Source organism: Rousettus aegyptiacus, unplaced genomic scaffold, assembly GCF_014176215.1.
Source record: "Rousettus aegyptiacus isolate mRouAeg1 unplaced genomic scaffold, mRouAeg1.p scaffold_m13_p_17, whole genome shotgun sequence".
NCBI classification, from domain to species: Eukaryota; Metazoa; Chordata; class Mammalia; order Chiroptera; family Pteropodidae; genus Rousettus; species Rousettus aegyptiacus.
In genome coordinates, this window is record NW_023416292.1 from 20,321,425 (window position 1) to 20,342,814 (window position 21,390).

The following is a 21,390-nucleotide window of genomic DNA, read 5'->3' on the forward strand; positions in this document are numbered from 1 at the left end:
CTTGGACGCCACCCTGGGAAAGCCAAGCAAGGTAAGTTTTCCAAAATAGCGGTTTCAGTGGACCATTGACTGGCACACTTGAAAGCTTTTTCACACGAACCAACGCAATTCCTGCATGGGTTCCGAAGCAAAGCTCTGAAGAGGAGGGATGCAGTGAACTTCGTGGTCGGCACTGCAAGAGAAGCGTCGAGGTCGTAAGAGACACCTCGGGAGTTCAGAACTGCAACTTCACAGTGCTTCAAGTTTAAGACGGGCCAGTCGGCCAACATGACCAAGTGAAATCTCCGACTCTCAGATTCCTCATCTGTAAAATAAGATTAAATCGGACGGTCGCCAAGGTGCCATCCAGTTCATTTAGTCCATGGCTCTCATTTTGTATATGCTTTATACGTGCTTAAAGTATTTCGACTGAGCATTAGGTTGTACCTACCCATGTTTGGCCAATAGCACAGAACCTCATTTATTGATGAATTTTTCCCCAACAGAGGTTGTTCATAAACAAGTTGATGATTGTATCTACCACGGACGCATTCCTGCCACACACCACTTAACACTCAATTGTGAACTTTTTTGAAAAAAAGGTAAACAAAAGAGCATATCATAAAGGCATCGGACATATTTATTCCTTAGAAAAATAGGACAATGAAGCTTTTAGTTTATGTCATACATAAAGAAAAACATGACTATTTATATAAATGCCTCTGCATAGAGAAGTCAGTAATAGAAAGCTATAATTTCAACTCAAATTACATAATATAAAAATAAAAGCTCATCTCCATTACCAGAAAATAACTCTCAAACTCATTTAAAAATAGGATGTCCCCAATTTTTTTGGAAATTATTAAAGATACGTTATTACATTTATCCTTATCCTCTTTTATTTCTTCCCTTTAGACTTAAAATGTATGATTTTACTGTTTGGAATTTCTGATAAATCAGAAATTAATGATATGCACAGATTTTGTGACAAAACTGTATTTACACATTCACATATAATACAATGTAGTGGTGAAGTATTAGTGACAGTAATAAACTATTAAAGTAATAAGAAGACCAGCATTTTAACAATTTAAATGCTTTACGACAGGATCATTTATATCCTACATATAAAACACGTATTTACAGGTAACTTTAGAAAGAAAATGTTTTTTTCATAATCAAAAGCAGCAATAACATTTTCTACATTAATTTCAGCCTCACCGTAGAAATGCTTTGTCTAAATTTAACTAATCAATGTGCTAATTAAAGACAATATGTTAAGAATAAAATTACATATGGCATATTTATACATAGATACATTTGTGTGTGTCAACTAACCAAAACTCAGGTTGTAAACCAAAGCCATTTAAAAGGCAAATGGAAGACAAAAGTAATGTGGGCTTAACTGTCTGGTTCTTTACATAAACTGTAATTTCCAAGTTGTTTTGCAGCTCTAGAAAGATCCAAATGGATAATTTAACCTACTACTTTTGTTAGTTGTTTCTTATTCTCTTTTTCACATTTAATTTTTGTGTCTCTTTACTAATGATATAAAACAGGATTTTCATTCTCATTACTTCTCTCAGGACTTAAATGAGTTTGATGAGGTATTATCATTTTCCATTTTACTTTTCTATGTTTTCCTGGCCTAAAAACACTCTTAACCATGTGGTTTTAATTCTATCCTTTCAAGTCACTTGTTTTCACCCCAAAAAAGGGTACCCTAAAAGAACTGGACCAAAATCAAGGTGAACCATATATATTTAAATTCTTTGAGACCTGAGAGTGGTCAGACATAAAACTAATCACGGATTCTAAAATTAATATTGTTTAAGAGAGGCATTTATCAGAGGTCACGGCATAGTCTACAACGTCATTTACTGAATGCCATATTAGCTGAAAAGAACAAACGCTGGCCCTTCATGTGGTCAGGTCAGAGCAGCTGCAACGTGATTCACAGTAGCTTTCGCTTCTTGATTTGGGGGGTCTGGCGTCAGAAGGGGGGTGCCGTTGGAATTCTCACGTTGTTCATCTCCCTTTGGGGAGGCAGCTTGTTCTTGATGCTTTTTGTTCTCCTGAGCAGACCCCGAGGGTGTGCTCTCCCCAGGAGGCTCCGACGGCCTCTCTCCAAGAACCACCTGTTTCTCTGCTCCTGCTCCTTGTTCGCGCAGCAATCTCGCCACCTCCACTTCGAGCTCCGAAGTCTCCTCAGCCTGCACATCCAGCTGCTGCATCAGCTCCTCCAGCTTCCTGGCCTTGCGGAGCTCGTTCTGCTGTATGATGGTGCAGAGGTGCTCGGTGAGCTGCTCTTTCACATCAGTCTTGCGCTGTAGGTCGAGCTTTGCTGTAACATACTCTGCTTCGGCCCTGTCGAACCGCTTCCTGTGGGGACAGGGACAAAGATGGGTCCATTAATTTTCCATTGAAGCAGATATTCAAAGGAGGGCCGAGAAACAATAATAAACTCCATAATTGGAAACAATGTATAATGAAGATACAGATATTAACGCTCTATGAACTCTTGTCTACAAGAGTTGACTTTAGACAAACTATTGTTGCTGGAATGTCCGCAGCATCCACATTTGGACTTTCCTGATAGGATGACATTCTTCTGCACCCGTTTCCTCTTTCCAAGGCTGTGACTGAATAAAAGCAGGCTGAGGACTGATTCAGTGGTGTGCCAGCTCCGAGGAGAAGAGCCCTGATCTGTAGTGTTTGCTGATTTCTGTAGTGTAAATACTACCAGCATGGCCAATTTCAAGCATCACTGGAACACCACTGAATGCAGAATTGGGAAAAGATGTACAAAATCCACTCTCATGCATCCGTGCAAGCTAGCTCCAGTACACGGCTGGTTAAATTTGAGAGATAAAACAGTAAGAGATGGAGAAAGTAGAAAATCTGTATCTCTTTTTTATTTAACTAAATTTACTGGGGTGACGTTGGCTAATGATGACATATGTGAGTTTCAGGTGTACGTCTTTATAACATGACATCTGTGTTCTCTGCTGTGCGCGCATCACCCCAAGCCTAGTCTCCTCCTGTATATTTGACCCCCTTTACCTTCTTCATCATCTCCCCGCTCCCCTTCTCCACTGGTAACCCCCATTCTGTTGTCTGTTATCTATGAGTTTCTTGGTTCATTTGCTGCTTTTTATTTTATATTCCACACAGTAAGTGAAATCCTATGGATTTTGTCCTTTCTGTCTCACTTATTTCGCTTGGCATAATACTCAAGAGTCATCCATGTTGTCACAAATAGCAAAATTTCATCTCTTTTATGGCTGAGAAGTACTCCACATCTTCTTTTTCCAATTATCTGTCAAAGGACACTTAGGTTGTTTCCATGTCTTGGCTATTGTGAATAATGCTGCAATGATCATAGGGGTACATATAGCTTTATGAACAAATGTTTTCAATTTTGGGGGGTAGATACCCTGAAAAAGGATTGTTAGGTCACATGGTGGCTCTATCCCTAATTTTTTAAGGAGCCTCCATACTATTTTCCATTTATATTCCCGTAGCAGTGTACGAGGGCTCCCTTTTCTCCACATCCTCTCCAACACTCGTTATTTCTTGTCTGTAAACGGTGATTGTAACAGTACTTCGGAGGGGTGGTAAGGACCAATGGCGAGAGCAGGGCAAGTATGCAGTGCGACGCCCGGCAGGCACGCAGGAAACGAAAAGCATGGTTAGCACATCAACACGCATGTATCTAAAATTAAAATTATGCAAAACGTAAGAACATGGTGTTTACACTTGAAAACTCTTACTTACATAACATTCATTTATCCTATTTCATTTTTTTTACTGTCATCTAGTAAATATAAGAATGGGAAAACTAGCTCTTTTTCAATTACCCCTATGTTAAAATAACTGCTCTAAAGGAGCTCTGTTGGCTCTCTGGACCCTTTATTTCCACACCTGGTAACGTATCTTTTTCTGAATGTTCTCGCATCGAGCTTTAAGAGCTCTGACAACATTCTCTAGATGTACACGAATCCCGAGCCCCTTCCCCTCACTCAAACCTCCCTTCTCTGCGAGTCTGTGGTCTCCCTCAGCCAAAGTCAGCCAGTGAAGATTTACTGATTGGGCCCATGAATGCCGAATTGAAATTAAAATTTGCAAATAGGTCCCTGGGTTTCCATTGATCTTTCACCCTGGATAAATCACTGAAGATTTTGCACTTTATTTATTTAAAGTCCTTCTGCCCAGAAACATGCATATATATTCCTGTATGGAGTGATTTATGTTTAAAATATTGATTAGTTTCACAAACTGCACTATGAGCCTGGGGGTCAGGTGGCTGTACCAAATCAGAGTATGATGACATATTTTGGAACAGAATAGTAAGAGCATTATACTTAACATAGTAAGACAAATTGGACTGAAACATAGTTATTGAATTGTTTTGTTATTTTAAAGGGGCGCTGAACGATTTAATAAATGTTATTTTAAAAGATTCTAGAAATTGCGTCTTGGTTTTGGTATCCCTGACAATTTTAAAAACTCAATCATTAACCCTTGGCATGCCATTAGGTTTCTTTTCTGAGCAATTACAACTATTTGTGAGGATCAACATATCATGATTTTTTTTATCCTTTCTTAGAAAACAAAGAGGAAATTTACTTACATTTTAAACAACAGAATAAAACTAATCATAATTTGCAATCATGATATTGGTCCACCGGATCTTTTTATAAATCTAAGATATATTATGGGATCATCGAGATATTATTTTTCCTATATCTTGAAACATTTTGCCATTTTGTTACCCTAGGAATTATTTCCTTGTTACTCATCGATTATTCCCATTTATGCTAAAAAAAAATTAAAATGAGAAAAGAATGATGAAATGACCTAAAAACACTATGCTATAATGAAACAAATCATCATCATTTAGTTTCCTTACTGTGTTGGCCAAAGTATTATATCACTTTTCAAAAAGGTATAAAAGACTAGAACACCATATTTGTAATCTGCTCTTGGCTTTCAGTGAACACAGTTGAGAATTAATGTTTTTCATTTTCTGCCCTAATGGCAAAGTAAAAAAAAAACTGACAGATGAAGACACTTTGTAGTAATTATTAGAGAAAAGATAAATGTTGTGGTAAGCTAAAAAATGACCATCCAAAGACGTTCACTTTCTAATCCCAGAACCTGAGAATATTAAATTACATATGGCAAAACATGTGATTAAGTTAAAGATTTTGGGAGATGTTTATTTCTGATTCTCCAGTTGGGCCCTACATGCGATGGCATGTATCCTTCTAAGAGGCAAAGGCAATTTTGAGAAAAAAGGAGGAAGCGGTGTGACTACAAAGGCACAGAACCGAGTGGTGCAGCCACAAGCCAAGGGACCCCTCCACCAGAAGCTGGAAGAGGCAAGGAGGGATGTCTTCCCTAGAGTGTCTGAAGGAAGAGCGACGCTGCCGAAACCTCGATTTCAGACTCTGGCTGCCGGAAACGGAAGAGACTAAATTTCGGTTGCTTTACGCTACCTACTCCGTGGTAATTTTTTATGGCAGTCCTAAGGAACCAACACAAATGCAGACTCAGAAAGTGTAGATTCTAGATAGGGAAACAGTGTAAGTAAAATCTCAGAGTATGAGTCTTCAGAAAAACAGCCTGCGTGAATTTTCTCCAACTCAACAATCGATGAGTAAAAAGTACATTTCTAAGGATAAAAATAAGATGTTATCTTCACAGAGTTAATTTCGAGAGGAAGAACTTAACCGCACAATATTCTACAAGTATCTGGATCGTCCCGTGTTGCTAAAGGAATGCAGCTGCATTCTTTCGGCGTGTATAATGTCAGGAGTCAAACATGACTTCATACAAAGAGGTCTGCCATGCTCACACGCTCATAAAAATTTTTAATAAAGTTGTTTTCCACAATCCCTTTCATTCTTACTTCTTTAAATTATTCACAAAATGACTTAAAATATGTACGTATATATGTACATGTGTGTGTGTGCATTTGTGCATGGGAGTGTCTATTAAACATAGACGGCAAAGAGTGATAACTGTTTTTCCTGGTATCCTGAGGGTTAAGCAATGTTCTACACGCAGCCACGCTTGGCTTTACAAGCTGGTCTGCACAGCACATGGCAGCTGCCACTGTAGCTGTGAACAGCGGCGGCGGCAGCAACCCTCTCAAGCTGGCTGGCTCAGAGTGCCAGGCTCCTCGGGGGCATCTACCCTGACACTGCTCTATAGAAGCCTCTTCTAAATGAAACGCTGGATTATTCGGTATCCAAGAAACTTTTGTGGACATAGCACTGTATCAGGCACTAGAGAACTATAATATTTTTATTTAAAAAAAAAGAAATCAAGGAAATCTCCCACAGAAACTGACCGCCCTGGGGATGACTTTCCAGTAGAAATCAAGTACATAATGTTATATCACCAATCTAAAATGCTTCAGTAACTCGAAAAAGTGTTATCTTAATTTTACGACCCTGGTTCTAGTCACATTTGGCTGTGCGATTTTTAAAAATAGCCTCACAAAAACAATACAGATATTCACATACAACCATGTCAATATTAGTATACTATGAGAAATTGCCATTTTCAGCTTGTCAAAAGATATAAAAAATTTACTAAAATTTCATTAAAAATGTTTATATGCTATGGGATATTTTCTCCTTCAACCAGTAATCTCGCAGTTGTGGTTCTCTGAAGGCTGAAACTATGATATTTTTTATATAATGTTCAATGTACAAAGCCATCCTTCTCCAGCCTCCTCTAAGACAAAATTAAAATGTGACCAGTTAATTCTTTTGTTGAGGTATCCAGAATAATCTGAATTATTTATGTGAAGGGCTATAATGGCATTAAAGTGTTCCTCTGGCAATCTTCAGTTACAGAGAATAAAACATGCTAAATATCTTGGCTTAGTTTAATCTTAATATAATCTTGATCACCTCCTGAATGACCTTATCAGTAGAAGTATGGAACCTCCAGTTATCAGCCACTGATGGCATTAATCTAGGCAGGTAATTAATAAAGGCCACTCAGTAAGTCTAATCACATACAATCAAACAACAATTACAAAAATTACAGGGATACCACCACTTTCTTAAACAATAAACAGCGAATTAAAAACCACAATCGAGCATTTCCGCTTTATTAAATTGTTATATAAATATTCTGATGCTGTGGTTTAGCCTGGACTAATGAGGCATTCTGATTGACTTCTAGTGTTACAGAGAAAGATGCAAAACTGAGTCATTAACACAGCATTCCCCTGTGAAAAAAAGACAAACCAGGATGATTAAAGCAACGTTGAAAGACTTAATTTTTTTGCCTTTTTATCTGTTTGCAAAGTTCACGTAATTCTTTACATGTGTTAGTTCATTTCAAAAATAGTCCATGATAATTTTTGTCTCTTAAAAAATGCCAATAGTTGAAACCAAGGAAACATGTGATAGCAAATCATTTTATACAGAACAATCAAAAAAATAAAAAGTAAATCTTCAAGCTTTCAAGAAAGAATAATATTTTCTTCAAAATATACTCATAGGCTTAAAAAAAATAAACTGGATTTTTCTTTGATGAAAACTGAAATGAGAACTGGACTAATCTCTAAGGACAATCTCGGACAATCAAAATTTCTTAATAGAAAGAGCAGAGACTTGATTTTAGAGTTTAAGGGCAAGTCATTCAGATATTTAGAGTCCCAAACACGAAATACCCGCTGGTTTAGCAGGAAAGACTAAGATGTAAATAAATAAAGCAAGAAATACTCTAACAGGAATATGAACGAGGTTAAAGGGTGGGGAAAAGTAAAGGAAGATTCAAGAAGAGACACACTTGATTTGTTACAAAATAGGAATAAATAGTGCCTAATGGGGTTGGTATGAGGCTTAAATGATGATGTATACAAACGTTTTTGTCCTAGAGAGCATAAACATTAATAAATCGAACTCCTCGTTCAGAGTCCAATTTCCCCAACTCACCGAGCATTTGAATAGTCTAGACTGGCTTGATCAATCCGATTCCTGAGGATTCCAATGTCAGCTGACACCATGTCATCTAAAGCCTGCAACTCCTTCTGGATCCGCTTTAGTTTTATGGTCTCTGCCTGAGTTCTTTTAGATCTAGAAATTCAGGAACATGAGTGGAAAAATAAAAACATTTTAAGATCATATATCCGTATACAATATAAGTGAAAAAAGAAAGCTACTGTATATACAATATGATTCTAATGTATAATTTTAAAAAATTAGAAAAAGACAGAAAATTTAAATAAATGCTGATAACAATTTGATATATTGCTAAGACTATATTTGTGCTTCTTTCCTGTATTATTCCAAATTTTCTATAGTATATATAATTTTCATACACAAAGGAAAAAGATTTAAAAATACATCAATAAACAGCTCATTCGTAGGTCTATATTTATTCCACAAGGACGAGAATAAGCAATAAAAGACTATATCTGTATTCTCTTTACATTGGAACACTGAACACAGCTTTCTAAATCTCCAGCCTTAATTTCTTTTTGCTAATAAGCCCATTCACATTTGTCTGATGCCCAGTGGACACCAACAACAGATGCCTGCATTGAACACTATTTCATTATATGTCTAAAAACATCTCTTAGGTTTTAACATTCTCAGGACTCATTTTCCCCAAGCTTTTATTGATTCGATTCCTGTTATTTAGGCAAAACTACAGGTCCTCAAAATTTTTCTGTCTGGGGCTCAAAACCAGGCACAGTTTTTTTCTTGTTTAAAAGCACATCCAACTTCACCATCTCTCAGTCCCTTCATCATTCCCAAGTACATTATACATTAAAAACAAAAACAAAAAACAAAAATAAACAAAGACAAAATCCAATCTTTTCATTGTGATTTCACTCATTTCAAAATTTCACACATTCTCACAGAATAAAACTCCCACATAAAACCAGTCTATTGCAACTTTTTCTCGATTTCTACTCTTTTTATGCATTTACCCTTGTTTTCTGCCTATAAAAGCTAACAGTAGGATTCATTTACTTCAAGTACTATACTTCAGTGTCCATTCATTAATCATCTAACCAGGTTTCGTTTTCTTACATTTCTGTCTATATCAGTGCTTACTGTCTTAATTCTAAAGCACACAGAGCAGAACAAGTACTAAGCCTGTAAATCTTTTTGTAAAATCTCCAGAAAACAACCTTTTCCAAATTGAAGACTACTAAAATGCTTTCCAATAATCACACTTTTTTTTCTTGAAACGTAAGTTCAGTAAGTTGCATATTTCCTATGCTTCATGAAAAATCAAGATATATCGGTAGAAGAAAAAAATCATTTTTAAATTCATACTATATCCCTTTGGCAGATAAAATTCTGTTACTCTTATACCCATCTCACTTTCTCTACATTCCTATTCCTCTCCTTTTGACACACATACCAGCTTCAATCAATTATAGTTTTGCCAGACTTTTCTAGAGACCTATAAAGAAAATGCCACTGACTACTTGTTTGTATGTAGTTCCTGCTGTTCTCAGTTATTGTTTTATTGACTGTGCTTGGTTTCCTAAGGCCACAGCACAAGAGAAACTACAAACAAAAAAGGCAGAAAGAGCGGTGAGGGATGGGAACGGTGGCTTACATGGGCATGTTGCTGTTCGACGACAGGCAATGCAGTAAAGAAAAAGGGATGGCTGACAGCTAAACTGACAGGAGGAGGGAAGAAACTGAACTGCACACAGTACGGACAGTGCACATAATGGTGATCCGAGTCGACAAAAGGTTAAATTATATCAAGTATCTTCTACTAGTGGGGGCAGGGTAAACTAAGAGAATTGTCCATAGGAAACACAATTTAGATTTGTGGGAGTTTAAGTCATTTATGTGGAATAGTCTCACTCCTCTAAATGCCAGCTGATGACCTCCTTATGTCAAAAGTAAAACCTGCACTTGTAATTTCCTTATATTGATAGCTGTTTGCTGCTCCATCATGCATGTGTAGATGGGTAATAGTGAAAACTCTGATGCTGATTCTTGTTTTAATCGCACCTGTATTCATAAATCTGTTATGATATATACTTAAAAAGTCCTCCTTAATAAATCAACACTGAACTTCCAGTATCATTTATAGGGCACAATTGTTCAGTTAGCTTTAAAATATTGGTTGTAGAGAAAATGTTAGTTTATTAAAAGAGAAATGGAAAACTAAATATAAAACATGACAGAGCTGAACGCAGGTTACAAACAACCTCTTCTGGTTCAGGTTCCTCACCTTTCTGCAATAGCTTTAGCCAAAAGAGCTTTCTTACGTTTATTTTTCTCTTCCATTAGCCGTTGTTCTTGTTGGAGGACTTCCCAACGAGATTTTTCTTGCCTAGGGAGCAAAAAAAATATATATGTATAAAAATTAGTTTCTAAAACCCTACCCCACACATTACTAGTTCCGTCTCCTACACGTAAATTCAATTGGCCACATTATGTATATACTCTTTCAGAAATTCTCTTAAAAGGAACCCATCTGCAGCTCATTATTTTGTTCTAATAGGAACAAAGACTATGATTTGAAGTAAAGAAGGCTTAGGCTTACGGAAAGTGGCCCTTTGAAATCCATTATATGTATATAATCTGGGAACCCACAAACTGGAAGTCAGAATAGTGGCATTTTTTAGGAGTACAAAGAAACTTGTGTAAGTTTATTATGTATCACATGCAAAATGGAGAGCAAAATAAATCAATCTGTAGCTAATGCCATGTTATATATTTTAAGGTTTTTAAAAAAAAAATCATTTCATAATTTAATCATTAAATCACTTTATATTCTATACTCTTGGACACATGAAACATATTTATAATAGCTGTTTAAATATTCTTCACCTGATAATTCCCATCATTTGTGGGTCTGTTTCCTTTGATGACTTTCCTCTTGTTTATGTGTCACAATTTCCTACTTCTTTCTGTGCCTAGAATTTTTTTTTTTCAGATTGTGTGCATTTATTTTCATTTTTTTTTAATTTAAAAAACTTTCGCTTACAGTTGACATACAATATTATTAGTTTTAGGTGTAAAACAGTGATTAGGCATTTATGTAACTTAAAGTCAGCATCCTGGTAAGTCTACTACCGTCTGACACATTATAACTGTACTGACTACAGTCCCTGTGCTGTACTCCACATCCCTGTGACTATTTTTATACCTGCTCATCTGTACTTCTTAAACCCTTCCCCTTTTTCACCATCTTCCCAATCTGTCTCCCATCTGGCGACCATCAATTTGTTCTCTGTATCGACAAGTTTGCTTTGTTTGTTCATTTGTTGTTTTTTAGATTCCACATATAAGTGAAATCATATTTGTCTTTCTCTGACTTATTCCACTTAGCATAATACTCTCAAGGTCCATCTATGTTGTTGCAAATGGCAAAATTTCCATCTTTTTTATGGTCAAGTAACATTCCATTCTATATATATAACACTCTTTATCCATTTGACTTGATGGACACTTAGGTTATTTCCATAGCTTACCTATTATAAATAATGCTGCAGCGAACATGGGGGTGCATATATCTTTTTGAGTAAATGTTTTGGATTTCTTCAAATAAATACACAGAAGTGGACCATAAGGTAATTGTCGTTTTCATTTTTTGAGGAATCTCCATCCTGTTTTCCATAGTGCCTGCACCAATTTACAATCCCAACAGTGCATGAAGTTTCCCTTTTTTCCACATCCTTGGCAACATTTGATTTGAGTTTCATGGTTTCAGGTCTTACATTCAAGTCTTTAATCCATTTTGAGTTTACTCTTGTATATGGTATAACTGATTCAGTTTCATTTTTTTGCATGTATCTGCCCAGTTTTCCCAATACCATTTAATGAAGAGAATCTTTTCTATTGTAATTCTTTCCTCCTTTGTCACAATTGACTATATAGACGTGGGTTTATTTCTAGGTCCTCTACTCTGTTCCATATATGTGTGTTTATGTCAGTCTCATGCTGTTTTAATTACTTTACTATAGCCTTGTAGTATAGTTTGATATCAGGTAGCGTGATCATCCCAACTGTTTTTCTTTCTGAAGATTGCTTTGGCCATTCAGTCTTTTGTGGCTATTTGTGCTAGTTCTACAAAAAAAGCCATTAGTATTTTGATAGGGACTGCATTGAATCTGGAGATTACTTTGGGTAGTATGGACATCTAAACAATGTTAATTCTTCTTATCTATGAGCATGGTATATTTCTCTATTTCTTTGTATCCTCTTCAATTTCTTTCTTCAGTGTTTTATAAGGTTTCCAAGTACAGGTCTTTTATCTCCTTGGTTAAATGTATTCTAAGTTATTTTGTTCTTCTCGATCCAATTTTAAATGGAACTGTTTTCTTAATTTCTCTGATAGTTTGTTACTGGTGTATGAAAATGCTGATTTTGGAATATTAATTTTGTATACTGCTACTTTACTGAATTCATTACTTTTAATCGTCTTGTGTGTGCGTCTGTGTGTGTGTAATCTTTAGTGTTCTCTCATTTGAGTATAATGTTAACTATAAAATTGTCATATATAGCCTTTACTATGTTGAGGTATGTTCCTTCTATCCACACTTTGTTGGATTTTGTAAAATGCATCTATTGATAAGATCTGATTTTTATCCTTCATTTTATGTGGTGTATTGTAACTGATTTGTCAATATTGAACCAACCTTGCATCCTAGGAATAAATTCCACTGTTCATGGTGTATGATCTTTTAATGTATTGCTGAATATAGTTTGCTAATTTGAGGATTTTTACATATATTTTCATCATGGATATTTTCCTATAAATTTTTTTTTTGGTAGTATCTTTGATTTTGTTATGAGGGTAATGCTGACCTCGTAAAATGAGTTTGGGAGCGTTCCTTCCTTTTTAGTTTTTTGGAATAGTTTGAGGATGCACATTAACTCTTTGAATGTTGGTAAAATTCACCTGTGAAGCCATCTGATTATTGATTCAATTTTGTTAGTAGTTATCAATCTGTTCAGATTTTGTTTCTTCCTGATTCAGCCTTGGAAGACTGTATATTCCAGGATTTACCCTTTTCTTCCAAGTTGTCCGATTTGTTGGCATGTGACTGTAGTTATTTCCTTACACTACTTTGCATTTCTGTGATGTTGGTTGTTACTTCTCCTCTTTCGTTTCTGATTTATTTGGACCCTCTCTCTTTTTTAATTGATGAGTCTGGCTAAAGGTTTACCAAGTTTGTTAATCTTCTCAAAGCAGCAGTTCCTGGTTTCATCGATCTTTTCTATCGTTTTTCAGATTCTATTTCATTGATATTTATTATTTCTTTCCTTTTACTCACTTTGAGCTTTGTTCTTTTTGTACTTCCTTTAGATGTGAGGCTAGACTGAGGTTTTTCTTGCTTCTTGAAGTAGACCTGTATTGATATAAATTTCCCCTCTTAGAACTGGTTGTATTCCATTGGTTTGGGGTGGTTGTGTTTCATTTTCATTTGTCTCAAAGTATCTTCTGATTTCTTCCTTGATGTTAACCTATTTATTGTTTAGCAGCATGTGATTTAGCCTCCAAGTATTTTTCTTCTTATAGTTGATTTCTAGTTTCATATCACTGTGATCAGAGAAGATATTTAGTAAGATTTCAATCTTCTTAAATTTGAGACTTGTTTTGTCACCTTACATGGTCTATCCTGGAAAATGTTCCATGTGCATTTAAAAAGAATGCATATTCTGCTGCTTTTGGTGAAATGTCCCAAGAATATCAATTACATCCATCTCATCTAATGTGTTATTTAAGGCCACTGGTTCATTGTGCATATTGATCTATTTATTAGCTTCATATTTGCTTTAGGAATACAACAGCTTATCTGAATCTAAGAGCTCATCTGTAAAGTGGAAATAATGAACACGCACTGTAAGGTTGTTGTGAAGACTAAATGACATAAAACATACAAAATGCCTAATACTGACTGGCTTATAATATATATTTAGGTAGTAGCTATTTTTCAATAATTTATTTATCTCATTTCTAGGTTAAAATATAAAACAGAAAAAACGTTAAAATTACTTTTCCTCAAAACCCAAAGGGGAAAAAAGGTAAAATGGAAAAAAGTCTCATGGATACATAGACTTACTAACAATTCCACTTTCTTTTTCTCCAATTTGCAATCTGGCTTTGGAGACAGAACCTCGGCATTTTTGTGACCATCACAGGAATTCTCAAGTCCCAGTTCCCTTGGTTGACTTTCAATACACTGTGGTTTTCCAACACCAACAGGAGAGGGGAGCGCGAGAGGACCAGGAGGAGTAGGGGGAGAACAATGTGGCTTCTGAGTGTTACATCTCTGTTTTGGTGCTGAAAGCAGCTGCTCTGGAAGTAATGAGGTCGACCCATCCTGAAGTCCAAGTTTTTGGCTTTGTTCTTGAAGGGCTTTTTCTCGCTGAAGCTGTTGTCGACTTTTCTTTGCAGGGAGACGCCGCTGTGCTTCAAATGGATCTACAGCAAAAAGAAAATGAAGGCCAATGCTTTTGTGTGGACAGCAAATAATTACAATTTCTCTAATAAAAGATTAACATTAAATTTTGATAATAATTCTACAAGGTTTCCCTTTCTCTGACTTAAAAACTAAGGGGAAAACAGCAAGTCTTCCTGTAGAATTTCAATAGGTCTTTGATCATACTGTTAATATTTAATGAAAACTGTCCTAGGTGTCAATTTATCTTCACGGAAGTCCATCTGTCAATGACTTAGGTCTTAGGATACAAAGCAAAGTTTCTTTTTTAACTTGATTTTGATAATCATCAAATAAAGATAACTAAGCTGGCAAAGCAAGACTGACAAATGAATTCTCTGATATGTCTTAAATTTGATTAATGAATGTATCTGCTTTCCTGAAAAAAAAAATGGTGGCTGAGTTTTCAAATGGGCTTCACCTCTCTTAAATTTTAATAAATCTTAGGGCAATTTGATACATAGGTAGAATAGCCAACATAATATTTAAGAAGAACAAAGTTGGAGGACTGACACTACTTGACTTCAAGACTCACTATAAAGCTATTGTAATCAAGACAGTGGCTATTAGCAAAAAACTAGATAAGTAGATCAACTGAAGAGAACAGAGAACCCAGAAACGGGCCCACATAAATATAGTCAACTCATCTTTGACAAAGGAGAAAAGGTAATAAAATGGAGCAGTCTTTTCAACACATGATCCTGGAATAATGGACAGTCGCATGCAGAAAAATGAATCTAGACACAGATTTTACACCCTTCACAAAGATTGACTCAACATAGATCACAGACCTAAGTACAAAACCCAAAACTATAAAACTCCAAGAAGATAACATGGGAGAAAACCTAGACGGCCTTCAGTATGGCAATGACTTTTTAGATATATCACAAAGGCACTATCCATGAAGGATATAATTGGTAAGCTGAACTTCATTAAAATTTAAAACTTTCGCTCTGCAAAAGACAATGTCAAGGGCATGAGTAAACAACTCACAGACTGGGAGAAAATGATTTGCAACAGACATGTGATAAAGGAATTATTATTTCTCTCAATCAAATAGTTATTAGGTATAAAGTAATATCTCACTGTGCTCTTGATTTGCAATTCTCTGCTTATTGATGGTGACAAGCTTCTCTTCAAATTTCCTTTTCTAAGAAATATCTATTCATGTCTTTCGTCAATTTTTCCTTTGGCTTGTTTGTATTTTTTCGTATTAGCAACAACTGGAAAAACACAATTAAAGCATTGTAGCTGCACTATTTTATTTCCATTTTTTAATTATTTAAAAAGTCATACATCAAATAATACATGTCACACATACAAAATCCAAGCTATCAGGATTACAAAAAAATAAATAAATAACAATATAGTTTAACAAATACAACACGACTATAGTAGACATAATTGCTGTTCAAGGATAGAATGTTACCCTTTTTTGGATCACACAAGGTAATTGTATTTCCTGTCCTCCAAGCCATATGACTTGCTTTTGTTAAGTAAAATGGAAGTGGAAGTGGTACCTGTCACTTACGAGTGGAAGTATTTTATTACTAATGCTTAATTCTCAACCTTCTCCTCCTCCTGCCACAGTGAACTCCTACATGATAGCACCAAAGCATAGTGTGGAACAGAGTCACCTGCCAACCCATGACAGACATATAGCTAGAGTGAAAAATCCATCTTTATTATTTTAAACAATTGATATTTTAGGGCTATTTGTTACTGCAGCTTAACTTGGTTTATATATACTAATATACTGATATACTAATCATCACTACCTTCAAAATTCCTTACATATTTGCCCCTCCTTGATCATATTCCCCTTGCTTCCCCACCATACTGAATTTTGTTTCATTCCATTCCCTTTATAGATTTCCTAGATTCCTAAAAGATTATACCTATTTTGTCAGGTATCAGGCTGTATATAATCTTTTGCAACTTTCTCTTTTCATATATTGTATTCATGAAATTTATACATATTAATGCATGTGACTACAGTTCATATAGTCCCACTGGTTGTACAGCAGCCCACTGGATGCTTATACCACACTGTATTTATCCACTCCCTTGTTGGTGAACAGTTGGTTTATTTCCAGCTTTTTAATATTATAAACGAGTGTTAATAACATTCTTGACCTTCACCAATGCACATATGAGTTTCTCTAGAGTACTGTCCCTATTTTTGCTGGTAACAAACTCCATTTTCATAGATTGTTCAGTTATATTTTTCCAGTTGGAGAACAGCTGAAAGGAGCCTTAAACATCCTTAAAGATCTAGCTCTTCTAGTTTTACAAAAGAGAAATCCAAAGCAAAAATATTTACAGGCAGAGCTGTGAGATCTACATGCCAATCACTGCGTTTGGCTATGAGTATACAAAGATGCTAAGATGTTTCCTCTGTCCTCAAGGTGATCATAGATTAGCGGATTGGTGTCTATGCTCTAACATCCAGCTCTGAAATGACAGGCCTTGAAATTAAGGTCCTTCCACCCCTCTCTGTATCCCAAATTGTAGAGATACTTAGAGATGTACTACTACATAATGAATCTATTGTTTAATTTAGACTTCTACGTGAAGTTTTCTTTCCCCCGGCAAACTCACCTCTGCTTAAACATAATCTCTGTGATACCTTCCCAAGCTCCACCCAACCCCCAGCACCCCCTGTTAACTTGGTAACAAGCTCTTGTACAACATCTACTACCACATATTATAGTTTGTCTCCTTGCTAGACTAGAAACTCTAAGAAGGCTGGGATAATGCCTTGTTCATTTCAGCATCTCCACTATAAAATCTGATACCCATACCTTCAGGTCAGACCAGAAGCAAGGGTACTTGTACTCTGTATATTTGAATAAATGAATGGATGTTGAAAATACAGAGCAAGATAATTTGAGACCATCAAGCTAGATAGAGTCAGTTAACTACACGCTATAGAGTAACTTTTATATCTTTTTTAAAGGTCTCTGGACCAGACAAAATCTCCTCAATGTATACTATCTACGCTGGTCCTGTGTTACTAATTTACTTCCTTTCCCACCTGTCAGCCCTAGATGATCCTCACACCTAATGCACAGGCCTACCTGAGCACCCCAATTTTCTCACAAACTCTAATAAAAAGCATGGCAGGGTTTATTTAATTTTCTCCCAAAGTAAAGTGTTTAAGTTATGGTACCAAGAGTGGTGTAAGCTCAGTAGTGGTGTGCACACTACCAGGCTCACCATACAGAATTTTATGAAATTTCGATCACAAAGCATAGTTTATATCTCCAAGAGTTTCTCACAAAGTATCAGCAAACTTAGTTCCTTTATTAAAAGATGACAAAATAGTGCAGGTTCATTCAATGATTATAAAGCCAGAGAGGGAAGCACAAAATTTTGGCTTAAACGTGTGTGTGTGTGTGTGTGTGTGTACACATTTCATACCTAACCTTCAAAGACCCCTATGGTTTGCTCACTCTCAAGAGCTGGAAAGAACTGCAAAAATCATCTGGCAATCAGAAGTGAATGCCAAGACGTCAGAGGTATTATGGAAAGCACCGACGTCTTGCGTTTAAGACCTGTGCTTGCACTTTCTCAGTCATCTGCTGCTATAAATTCATCACAATTCTAAGATGATGTGTGCCCCTCCTCCTTCCTTTACCCTGACTCCAACCCTCCAACCCCTGATCTATACAACAATCCTCTTGAAAGTGACAAGCAGGCTGTAGGCTCGCTTCCTCTCCCAAGTCCTGTTCCTTTCACGGGGCGGGGGGGGGGGGTGGATTAAATCCTGAAATGGGTTCCTGAACTTTCTTTTCTAAAAGATCTCAGTCCGCCCCTCCCGCCACAGCTCCCAGTACATCCACCTAAGGGGCCCCGGCGGTGCCGTCCTGCCACTTAGAGCCCCGTCCCCTATCGCAGGCACAGTACCCTCCTCCCCGCCCCCTTCCCCGCGAAGGCTGCAGCCCCGCCCCTTCCCCGTGGCGGACACAAGAACTAACCCTCCGGGAGCACTGCCTGTTACCTTTATTCTGCTTCAGCCGCCTCAGCTCCTCCTCAGAGAAGCCAGCCCAACCCCGCGCCATCCGCCCGGGCTGCCAGCACCCCCAGATCGCCCAAACCTCGGAACCCCGACTGCCAACACGACTACCCAGGCACATCCGGGTTCCGGCAGCGGCAGCCAACCAATCAGCGCGACGAGCTATGGCCACGAGGACCCCTGCGTCTTGCAGCTCCCTCTGAGGCTGTCCCCGGCGGTGCCTGACACGCCGCCAAGGAAACCTTGGTCAGGCAAACGTTGCTTCTCTCTGATCCGGCTTTGCCCCCTCTGCCATCTCCTAAAGTTGTTGGATTCATCGCTTCAAGAGGTACGTGGGGAAATAGCGATGGGGATAAAGGTGGAGATAAACAGGCAGGTAGGAAGTGGCCACGAGTCGGTGGCGGGACAGGGCGGACGCAGCTGCCCTCGGGGTCCTCGGGAAGTTCACTGGGGCGGAGCCCTCTACCTGGTGCCTCTGAGGTGTGTACCTGGGCAGGTTCCTTTCAGAACCGCGCTGGAGTCGTGCAGCGGGTTGACTCGAGAGAATGTTCAGGTTTAGGTGTTTAACTGTGAAGAAACATTTCAGAGGCCGGGGTTGTGGTGATGGAAAGGGAGCAGCCGCGTGTAACAAACAGGGTTCCCCTGCGGGGCCGCCCGCCGGCCGTAGCGGCTCCCAGATAGGTTTCTGTGGATTGCGACTTGGGTTCTTGATGTTTTGTGGGTGATTTTGGCTAATCTGTAACGTTTCTCCTAAGAGCTGTCTAAAGCCGTCCCCGTAAAAACGACCCCTCGTTTGTATTTATGGCTCGAGAAGGCCGCGTGAAACGCCGGCCCTGGGACATGCGCGAACATTCCTTTGGCGTCTCCCACCCGGGGTCCTGGTTTTTTAACCTCGAACACTCACATCTCTCTGGGCTTCCATTTTCTCAATTTTAGCAAGTTCAAAGATTAAAAGATGCAGGCGTTTTCACAAAGCATACTGAGCAGGATAATTTAAGAGAGACCGGTTCTTCCATTTTTCCCGTTTCTTTTCTATTTAGCACTTAAAAAACCTTTCGTTTGGGCTTACATTTTAAAACCTCAGGTGCGGCTTTCGACTTTAGTGTGTCAATATTTTTAACAAATTGAAATACAAGAGAAGACAAAGGAAAATACCACACCAAGAAAAGCGTCGAAATGAGTATTTCAGTTTTAAATAGAGGATCATAGGGGAAGAATGTTTGGAATTTCCCTTGTAACCTTTGAGCTTTTAAACTTTAAAGTGGTTTGTGAAAGCTGGGTGTGCACAAATGCTTCATTTTAAATGTGGATTCATTTTTCCTAGCGTTTAAGAGTTAAAATGCCATTCAAAAGGTTTGAAGAAGACATACATGCCATTTTTGAAGATAGACTAACTACATTAAAGAGACAGATTAGCTACAAAATGGTAGATGGGGATCAGTAGTAGTCTGGTAGTTAATTCAGTTTCCCACTTATAGACACCAGTTATCTAGTTCCATCTAATAAAAATGAACCATGTTGTATGCCTCATGTTAAATTTTACAGATAAACTTTCTTTAGCTCACTCAAGAACTATCAACAATCTTAATAGATGTGGACATCATGATATTTTAAAAGGTTTTGTGTTACCCTCGAATGAAAACCAAAGCATGAGGGAGATCATAGTAAAAAAATAGGGTCATTTGTATAAAATGGTAATTTCCAATTTGCAAGGTTATAAATCTTTTTTTTTTTTTTTTTTCCCTGTTGGCTCCCCTTCCTGGTGACTGGTTTCTTTAAATGACGTATAGTACTTTATTGGGAGCTTATCTTCAAAGAAGTTATTTGTTCTGTGATAGTCCTCTGAACCTTGGGTTAAGAGACTATCTCTACAGATTGTTTTTTCTGGGCTTCTAGAAGTTTCAGTTGCTTTACACCATATTTAACGTAATTTTTTCAACTTGTGATATAAATTTGGATCTCATTCCCATGTATGATAAAGGTGTCATAGATGTTCTTTTGTGGGTGCCTGATACATACATACATATATGTATATACGTATATATATATGCATATATATATATAACATGTCATATGTGTAAAATATACATATTAAATATTACTCTACCACTCACAGCAGTCTTCCTTACTGCTTTTCCAGAACAATAGGCTTTTTCTCTAATCCTCTGTTATCACATGGACCATGCTTTCCAGGCTTTGAAATTCATTTCAGTGGTCTTGTCTTCAGATGTGTATAGGATACCCAGCTCCCAGAGCTCATATTCAGGTAGAGTCCACCTTGGATTTCTCTTTGCTTTCTTTTATGTTCTCTGATGTATTTTTTTCTTTTAAATAAAAAACATGTTACATATTCAGCATTTTTATGTGTTATGGCAAAAGGGACCATCTGTGACAACTTAAAATTATTATATTGCCTCCAGTTGATTCTTCACCATAGCAGCTAGAGTAATCTTTTAAAAAATTAAAATCTGATGTCTGTAGCCTGGTTAAAACTGTAAAATGGCTTTCTGCTGCGCTTTGAATAGTTCCTGCCTGAGCCTCCATGATCTGACCCCTGCTTATCTCTCTTCCATGATCATTTGGCTCGCTTTCCCTTTATACTGCAGCCAAAGTCGCTTTTCTGGGGGTTTTAGAGCATGCCAGCCTCTCCCCCAGTGCTCTCCTTCCCTACCCAGGGCTTTACCAAAAGCTGTTTCATTTGACTTTGAGGATCTTTCCTTTGTCTGGCTGGTTCTTTCTCCTTCAGGTTTAGACCTGAATGTCTACTTAGACTTTCAATGACCACCCTATCCAGATAATACCCCTCTTCCCCCCTGTCCCGTATGTTCTTTATTACTTTCATAGCATTAATTACAACTCCTAAATTATTTGCATCTGTTTTTTACTTGTTTGTTTTCTATTTTCCTTTACTAGGTAATAGCTTCACAAGCTCAGGGGATGC

The 21,390-nt window shown here is 37.4% G+C and overlaps 1 protein-coding gene and 1 long non-coding RNA gene across 5 annotated transcripts in view; one reads left to right on the forward strand and one right to left on the reverse strand.

Annotated features, from left to right (window-relative positions):
- Positions 1-601: 601 nt before the first annotated feature.
- Positions 602-18,594, reverse strand: GORAB (golgin, RAB6 interacting). 3 transcript variants are annotated; one of them, XM_016147136.2, is made up of 5 exons: positions 18,435-18,594; positions 14,058-14,415; positions 10,213-10,314; positions 7,941-8,081; positions 602-2,361 (listed from the first exon to the last, which is right to left on the reverse strand). In XM_016147136.2, exons 1-5 carry the CDS (start codon positions 18,568-18,570, stop codon positions 1,908-1,910), a joined length of 1,191 nt encoding a protein of 396 aa, XP_016002622.2. In that variant the 5' UTR covers positions 18,571-18,594; the 3' UTR covers positions 602-1,907. The 3 variants fall into 3 exon arrangements, with proteins under 3 accessions (XP_016002622.2, XP_036090574.1, XP_036090573.1); XM_036234681.1 differs by having other exon boundaries at positions 14,054-14,415; positions 18,435-18,590; XM_036234680.1 differs by lacking the exons at positions 14,058-14,415; positions 18,435-18,594 and adding an exon at positions 11,459-11,500.
- Positions 18,595-18,850: 256 nt separating this feature from the next.
- Positions 18,851-21,390, forward strand: part of LOC107512034 — a 194,748-nt gene continuing 192,208 nt past the window's right edge. For both annotated transcript variants that reach the window (XR_004955172.1, XR_004955173.1), the window contains exon 1: positions 18,851-18,929. This is a non-coding gene — a long non-coding RNA (uncharacterized LOC107512034). The remainder of the gene's footprint in view (positions 18,930-21,390) is intronic.